The sequence below is a fragment of the Ruditapes philippinarum genome, unplaced genomic scaffold (genome assembly GCF_026571515.1).
Source record: "Ruditapes philippinarum isolate M1 unplaced genomic scaffold, ASM2657151v2 ctg3896_1_1_1_1, whole genome shotgun sequence".
NCBI lineage: Eukaryota > Metazoa > Mollusca > Bivalvia > Venerida > Veneridae > Ruditapes > Ruditapes philippinarum.
The window spans coordinates 5,580-14,739 of NW_026862953.1; the positions used below are offsets into that span (position 1 = coordinate 5,580).

The 9,160-nt window shown below is 31.0% G+C and overlaps 2 protein-coding genes across 2 annotated transcripts; both read left to right on the plus strand.

Annotated features, from left to right (window-relative positions):
- The first annotated feature begins 202 nt into the window (after window positions 1-202).
- On the plus strand, window positions 203-1,842 carry LOC132720722 (potassium voltage-gated channel protein Shaw-like). Its single transcript, XM_060704906.1, has 2 exons — window positions 203-849; window positions 1,165-1,842. Exons 1-2 carry the CDS (start codon window positions 835-837, stop codon window positions 1,840-1,842), a joined length of 693 nt encoding a protein of 230 aa, XP_060560889.1. The 5' UTR covers window positions 203-834.
- Window positions 1,843-5,512: 3,670 nt separating this feature from the next.
- Window positions 5,513-8,272, plus strand: LOC132720723 (BTB/POZ domain-containing protein KCTD7-like). Its single transcript, XM_060704907.1, has 2 exons — window positions 5,513-6,163; window positions 6,501-8,272. Exons 1-2 carry the CDS (start codon window positions 6,149-6,151, stop codon window positions 6,804-6,806), a joined length of 321 nt encoding a protein of 106 aa, XP_060560890.1. The 5' UTR covers window positions 5,513-6,148; the 3' UTR covers window positions 6,807-8,272.
- Window positions 8,273-9,160: the final 888 nt, after the last annotated feature.

Genomic DNA, 9,160 nt, shown 5'->3' on the forward strand with positions numbered 1-9,160 from the left:
CGCGGTGGTGGCAACCCGTGTCCTATGGACACATTTCTAGTTTTTATTAAAGAAGAATTAAAATTTGTTACAATAACATTTAAAAATATTTGAAAATGTGAGATCCCTTGATGCCTTGAAAATGGCAATGAAGTCTGGAGATTAAGATGTTTTTACATCTAGGTGAGCTATTGTGATCCCCTACCGTCCGTCGTCGTGCGTCGTCAGCAATTTCTTTAAACAACATCTCCTCAGAAACAAATGACTGCACACAGCAACCAAACTTTACAGGAATGATCCTGGGGTGGTCCCCTGCCAAAGTTGACCAAATGGTTCCGGTCTATTGCATAAGTAGGTCACAGGGCCAGAAAAGGAGTTTCAAAAATGCAAAATTAAAAAATCTTGTCTGAAAGTACAAGGCCTAGAGCTTTGATATTTGGTATATGATATTACCTATAGGTCCTCTACCAAAATTGTTCAAATTTTAGCCCTGGGGTCAAAATATGCCCCACTCCAGGAGGTAATAGATTTTCCTTATATGTATATAGTGAAAACTTAAAAATTCTTCTTGTTTGAAGGTACAAGGCTTCAAGTTCAAAGAATATTAGTTTATGCCATTATTAATATATAAATAAAGCCTTATGTCTTCAGTTGTTGTGTTAATAATAACCAGTACTCGGCGGGGGATATAAATTCAACGAATTTGCTTGTATTATTTAAGTTTGAAAATTTCTTAAGGGGTAAATTTAAACAATTATGAACGTGCAGCTTACGAGCAAATAACGCTGTCGATGAAAGAGTAGTTTTATAATTTTAATCCATTTCTTATGTTCTATTCATCTTAAATTTGTGGAAATGGATCAAAACCAGGTACGATTTAATCAAATATTTACTTTTATTCGTGATTAGCTCAAACATATTTTAAAGCAGAATAATTAATTGATCCTTCACATAATTATTTATTGACTATAAACAACATTTCAATACGTTAATTATGACACTATGAAAGAACAAAAAATATAATCCACTTATTAACAAAATGTAAATTATATGAAGACATGACTACTTTAACGTAGTAAGCTAGTATTGGAGATATTCGGGTAAACTTTTTTTAAGTTTTGCAAGAGACGTTTTCGTTTCGAACTTCGGCATTGTGCATCCTTAAATGTTTTTTTTATTTAACAGGTAATAGAATTGAATGTCGGAGGAAAGCTGCTCACAACACAATATTCTACCTTGATGAAAGAATGTCCAACGAGGTTGTCTAGGATGTTTGAAAATCCAGAAATGATTCCACGTGATACACAATGTCGTATCGTCATCGACTTTGACGGAGGTATTTTCGTACATGTTCTCAACTATCTACGGACTGGTTCTCATCCGCCAAAGGATAAAGTTTTAGAGGTATATGAATGTGCCGAATATTTCGGTATCAAATCCATGGTTGATGCTTTGAGGTTTTACCAACCTGTTGTACGCAAGAATGAGATAACAGAATTGAAAAAAACCTTTGACAAAGAAAAATATGAAATATTAAAACAACACGCAGTAGCAGAACTAAATAAAAAGTTCCATCCTGAGGAAGATAAGTTCTTTATGTATGTCACCTCTTGGACAAATAAATGCGGAATGATCACTGAAAGAGATGGCAAGAAGTTTGTGCAGCATTCGTTATCGCGTAAATCTGTGCAATGGATTGTACATTCTTTAGGTCTACCCTTTTATGACTATCATTTTTATTTCTATATGTCAAATATCGCTGACGAACCGGAAATTATGCGATCCCTTGGCATTGTTGAAAATAGGGTTTGGGAAATTCCCCATTATTCCAAAGTGTACATTTTAACACTGTTACAGTTTTAAAAAACCCCAAAGTCAGTCCCATACTGTGTAAAAAAAACTTATCGACATTTTGAAGATGAAGACAGTTATGATTCAAATGAGAATAAAAGCTAACGGGTCTGACTATATCTTACTTAATCACATGGTGAAAAGTTTAGGAAATAAGATAAAAGTGTAAACGGAAAACCTCTCTGTGTTCGACTAGTCAATAGATGAAAAGTTATTGTCACAAAAAAAATAAAGGCAGAATTAAAAGTTCCCAACAGGCGAGGTACATGTATCAAAAACGTAGCCTCTGTAGGCCGTAGCGACTTAATATTCGCGGAATTCGCGGCTACTACAAATCCGCGAAAGTTTGTATCTGCGAAAATGCCGACGTTGTGAAAAACGCGAAATATTGTATCCGCGAACATTTCTAGGATTACAGTATTAAGAACTGGTCATGAATAGGTAGATTATTTTTTCATTGCAAAAGAGTATATTTGACTTTGATATGGGTATGTGTACATATATATGAATTGAAAAATGTGTTATATGTGAACTGAAAACGGCTTATATACGTATTTAACCAAGGCACGTTCTTAGGATTACTCGAAGCACTTTGACACGGAAACCTCGTGTAAAATTACATTTTAGCTGCTCCGTTTAGTAATATATAATTAATTCGACAAGTTTTTAAAAATTATAAAAAATGAGTTTTTTACAAAATAAATATCGATGAAAATTTTATGATAGAAATGGAAATTCTTTCCTGCAATTATATATAATGAGATTTAAAATAAAATGTGTTTTTCCCAGGCATATTTTTAAATTTGATTGCACATATATTATATACATCAATTTACTTATTGTATTGTACTTTTTCCATTTTTTGCACAATTCGGCGCTATCCTGCATTATACACCGTGATATGCAATATTCAATAACAAACACAAGCAATAAGGCTTACACTTTGTAACGCTGCTGTCGAAAATTAATATTTCATGAAATAAAATACACTTAATATGTTATTGTATAAATGTTTTTTTTTTTTTTTTTGGCTGAATGCACTGAATTGTTTCTTGTTTGAGTGACGCTTATAAAAAAAGCTTGCAAAACTTGAACAGTAACCTTCATATACGTCTTTTGTTAGGAACAATGTACTATAGAACACAATTATGGACGATTACAATCACACCTCATAATGGTATGAAAATCGTTAGATTCATTAATTATCTCGGACTCGTGAACTCTTTTATTATATAAATATTTAAGGTACATCCAGTATTTAGTACATACAATGTAATTCATGTATGTCCCTTTTATCTTTCTAATACTAATAAATCTAAAGACAAAATTTCAGTGAAAAACTAATACATTTATCGTATTGATACTTTACATTTCATATCAAATCACAAACAAAATTCTGTCCTTAATATGTAAGAACGCTAAAGAATTCACATTTTCTGACAAAGAGCATGTAGTTGTAATGTTTAATGAGAGAAAACAAAACACTTTATCCACAAAACTGATCACAAAATCAAAAATCCGTCTTACGAATGACAGCTGCCCAAGAACAACTAAATACACGGTCTAAGGGGAAACGTGTTTCTGTTACATGCAGGTTAACGTTAAATGAAACAAATAACTTTAAATTCTTTTAAAATAACGAAACATTTCCGAACATATCGGTTTCTCGTCACGTTATGTGTCATATTCTTGATAATCTGTGGAGTATTTCTTCGGACAAGAAGATTACAACATTGCAGAAAGAAACTAATAACTTGAGTTATATTTCTTTAGAATCTCATTTTTATTGCTTTAAGTTAAGCTGTAAATCCTTCATATGTTAAATTAGAATTAACATGTTTAGAACTTTTCATTGATTTCAACTTTTAGGAGAGAAATGACAAATTCATTTATTGTGTAACTTGTTTTTGCATCATATTACATTTACTTTACTACAAAATGAACTATGAACTCTGTCTTATATGTTTCTATCTACATTACACCATTTCTCGAACTGTCCTATTTTGACTAATTTTAATTTGTAACTGTATTTTTTATAGTTTGTTTGATAGAACATATACTTTCCACAGTCTGACCAACTAGTCCGTAAACTTGCATATTGCCCATAAGGCTATGTTTTCTTTGTTAAATATATATTCTGACATACGAAAAGACAGTATATTAATATAAATTAAATTTTTTTTTAAATTTGGTTTCTTTTTCCCCATTTCTTATGTTTTTCTTTTTCCCCTGAAAATTTTTATTAAAGAAAACTCTAAATTCACAAATTTACTACATTTTTTAAATTTTCCCGGGTTTTTTTGTTTTTAAAAGGGCTATAGGTAGGGGCAGGTTTTTTAACCCGAATTCATAAAATTTTTGTATTTTTAAGCGGATATGTTTGAAAAAGGGTTTTTTTAAAAAGGAATTCTAAGTTTTCTTTTCATATTTTAATTTCCCGTTAAAAAAAATTTAAAAATTTTTGTTATTCTCATGATTTAAAAGGTGAGGTTTTGAAAATCTGTTTAAAATGGGGAAAGTCTCTGCTAGTCTTAAACCCTCTTTAAAGGGTTTTCTGCATGGGGCCAAATTGCCTTTAAAGCAAAAAAAAACAGGCATATTTCCTTCATACAGTTTTTTTATTGTTGAAATATTCTTTCACTAATATTTCAGCAAATATATTGTTTTATACACTTGATAGACAAATATAGTTATAAATAATGAATAAAAATCGTATTTTATTCATGCATAACGTTTGCAGGAATTTCAACTTTGATCTTAAAAGTATAACTTACTATTAATGGATTATCGGTAGTTGGATTGCTGAGGGCTATTTACACTGACCGACGTGGTGCATCTTCCGAAACGGCCTGCAAAGAATGAATGGTTTAGATCGTTTTCACGCACTGCAAAAGTAGTCTTCAAAGATTGATACGATTTACCACGAAAAAAAAATATGCTAGTGCTATGTGCGTAAAGCAACTTTTGGATCACATCGTCGATATACCTTGTCCGAAAAGTTGCACTTTGCGAAACAACAGGTGCGCTTTTACACAAACTTTAATATACTCATCCAATTGAAAATTAACTATATCTTTTTTTGCATGATCAATATCACTTTACGCAGTAGTACATGAGGTGTGATTAATTATTCGGCAATTGACAATCTTCACGATAATAAATTTGAATAAATGTTAACAAGATGAATGTCTACTATAATGATAACTTTTTAAATACTGATTGTAATTAAAGGCACATTATGCCTCAGAAAGGAATATTTTTCTTCTTCGTTAAACAGGGAAAACATAACCTTTATAACGTTTAAATAATTGTTTAAGAGCATGTTAGATACTTAATACCTGAAGAGAGTAGCGCTACATGTGAAATAATGAGTTATTAACATACCAAAATGTAAACAAAGTAGTATTTTGACTTCCATACAAAATTACTATAACAATTTTCACTGTATTAATTGCCAAAATGAAACAGAAGAATATGATGGTTCCGGTAATTGGCCCAACTAAAGTTTCAGGCCAAATAAAATTTTTTGAGAAATAAAAATAAATATATTTCTGAAGTACATGTATAATGGGCCTTTAATTGTAATGCCCCTGTTTACGTTGTTTATTTTTTTTTTACTTTTACCATGTGCTAGTATTCCCCTGTACATCCCTGCCTCAAAGAATATACAAGATGAAAAATATGTCAGTTTGTTTACCAATGAACTGATAAATAGAAGTTGAAAATGATTTTGAAATCTATATAAAAGTATAAAAGAACTTAAAATGTTATGATCACGGTACAAGTTTGCGAACGGCAACGGCAACGCCGCCAGGGTATAACAATACCTCTATTTCCCCCCCCCAAAAAAGAGTCGATCTAAAAAGCATCGCTTCATTCTTTTTTTTCCTGGTATTTTTTCCGTACTGTTTGAAACTACATTTTGGATATATATTAATATATATCTATCTATATATTTTCCTCAGTCTTTCGCTATTTCGCGTAGTCACGACATAAGAAATGGCTGAAATCAGCGACCATACCAATTCGGTACATTGGTATTAGTAAACAAGGTTCAAATTACCGCTTTAATTACGAACAAACACTATTTTTAACGTATCGTTAAACTTTTGTTAACATATTGATTTTGTGTTTGGTTAAAATGTTTGCACACAATGCGTGTACATATTTTATATTATTTAAGTTGGAAAATTTCGTAAGGGGAAAATTAAAAAAAAATATGAACGTATTACTTACGAATTAATAAAGCTGTTGATGAAAAAGAAGTTTTATTATTTTAATCCATTTTTAGTGATTTATTCATATTAAATTTGTGGAAATGGATCAAGAACAGGTACGAATTCATTAAATACTTATCGTTATTTATTAGCAGTTGAAACCTATTTTGTATCAGAATAATTCATTATTGATTATATATACATGTATATAAATATGTATCGATTTTTTAACATTTCAATAAATAAATTATGAAACCATGAAAGAAAAATATATTTCACTTATTAACAAAATTTCAATTATATGAAGACATTATTAACATAACTATTTTTACCTAGTTAGCTAGACTAAGTACTGAATAGATTTGGGTAGATCTTTGTATGTTTTGCAAGTGACTATCGTCTTCGTTTTGAACGTCGTGTATTATAAATGCATCCTTAAATTCATTTTTACAGGTTATAGAATTAAATGTTGGTGGAAAGCTGCTCACGACACATTATTTTACCTTGATGAAAGAATCTCCAACGAGGTTGTCTAAGATGTTTGAAAATCTAGAAATGATTCCACGTGATAAACAATGTCGTTTCGTCATCGACTTTGACGGAGATATATTCGTGCATGTTCTCAACTATTTACGGACTGGTTCTCATCCTCCAAAGGATAAAGTTTTAGAGGTATATGAATGTGCCGAATATTTCGGTATCAAATCCATGGTTGATGCTTTGAGGTTATTTATACCAACCTGTTGTACGCAAGAATGAGATAACAGAATTGAAGAAAAACTTCGACAACGAACAATATGAAGTATTAAAACAACACGCTGTGGAAACCCTAAATGGAATGTTCCATCCCGGGGAAAATAACTTTTTTGTGTTTGTCACTTCGCCAAACAACTGCTCACAGATCTATCAAAATAATGGCAAGACGTATGTACATTCGTTTTCGTTTCATAATCCATGTTTGAGTGTAAAACCTTTATTTCTTCACCTAGAAAAATTCGGATGTGGTATACTTCTGTCAAGTATCACTGAAGAACCGAAAGTAATAAGATGCCTTGGGTACGATCTGTGTGAACTAGGCTTTGGTAATATTCCATATTATTCATTAACTCAATTAAAATGTAATAAATGTGGGTCTTTTCAAGCCAAAATACTTTACCTTAGACAAAAGCTTTTATCGGAACGTGATAAGTACGAGAACTACTGGAAGTCATAGATAAAGTTACAGAAACTGTAAAGTGAGTGGCTTACATAAAGCATTTATTTAAAACTATAAACTAAATCTTTGGTTTTGGTGGGTTTTTTTAATATACACACGAGCCATTTTAGCATGCCCATCCCCCGCAAATGTGTTTGCTCATTGGAAGAATGTGCAGAATAATTCAATTAAAAGAGGTTTTTTGTAATGAAAACTGATGACTTAAGTGATTACAGATTTGAAACCTATGTGAATACTGATGGCTGAAAATAACAAAGGCCAATAACTGAAAACAATGCGGGGTAGGTTATCATTCTTGTGTGCTGCACTCCTCCTCAATAAGATCTATCCACCTACGAAGTTTGATGTTGACATGTCAAAGACTTTTTGAGATAAGCTTCGGACAAAAATGTTGGTCGAAAGGACAGACGGACGGAGATTTTTTCTATAGATATTGAATTGAACTTGAATAAGTGTATTGTCTACATGTTTATATGAACTGAAAATGTTTTATATACGTATTTAATCATTAAGGTAACGCTGATTTTGTGGACAAAGCACTGATGACCACATATACAATGAATGCTTCCTTACAGTATTATACTATAAAAAATTTATTTCGACAAAATTTTCAAAAAAATAATAAACAATCAAACGAGTTTTTGTACAGGAAAAAAAAATACTATTACACCTTAGTTGCTTAATTTCAGTATTTTACTCGTATATAACAATTAATTCTACAATGATTACAAAAATATAAACAATCAATTGAATTTTTGTGCAAATAAATACAGATGAAAATTTTATAACAGAAATTCAAATTCTTTCCTGTAGTTATTTAATAATAAGAGTTAAAATATACTTTTTTCTGGCTTATATTTTTTATTTGATATACTTCATATTAAATGGAACGATTTACTTACTGTGTTTTAGTTTTCTATATAATTTCACAAGCCTGCGTTACAGGATATACACCGTGATGGGCAATTGTCAATATACACAAGAAATAAGAATAAAATTTATTTTGTAATGCTGCATTTCATTAGCAAAAGGACAGGTATGTTGTTATAGACATGTATGAACGTTTTATGTGATATGTACTGAAAAAAATACTGACCGGGGTTTAATCTAAACTACCTACCATTTCTTGCACCGCTCATAAAAAGCTCATACAAAGCTTGCACAACTTGGCACTAACCTTCATATACGTCTTTTTCATACTATAAAACACAATTATGGAAGATTTTTAACACAACCTCATAATGGTATTTTGTCTCGACTCATTAACACCTTTATATTTAGAACCAAAATCAAAGTACGTACATGTGTGTCTACTAATAAATCAAACGACAAAAACAGGGCTGCCAAAAATCATAAGTAAATGAAAATAAAATATTATAGCGAAAATGTGCAATATCCTAAGTTTATTAAACACTATTTTTTATGTTGATAAACAATATTTGATGTATTAAAAAAACAAAAAAAACAACAACAGTATTTTATATAATTATTTTTTGATAAAAAGAGAAAAGAAAAAGTAAAAACAACTGCACAACATTACTGACAATTGTTTTAAAAGTAACCATATTAATTTGATCGGTTGATGAGTTATTAAAATTGTCAGTTAAGATATTAGAATTATAGCATGTACGTCAATCTGGTAGAAAAAGTATAAACAGGCCAGATTTTTTTTATCATTTACTTACTGAACAAGTGCATTAAACACAACACCAGGTCATCACTGGAGAGATAAATGGATAAGGCAACTACCCTCTACAGCAGGAAATGCAGGGCGGTACTTAAGCTGCAGGAGATGGACAAAATACGGAGGGAGGAGATATATAGAAGACAGTCGATTGAGAGAAGAGGAGAATGAAGTTGACTCCGGAGCGGGAGGTCCGGTCTCTCTAAACAGTTT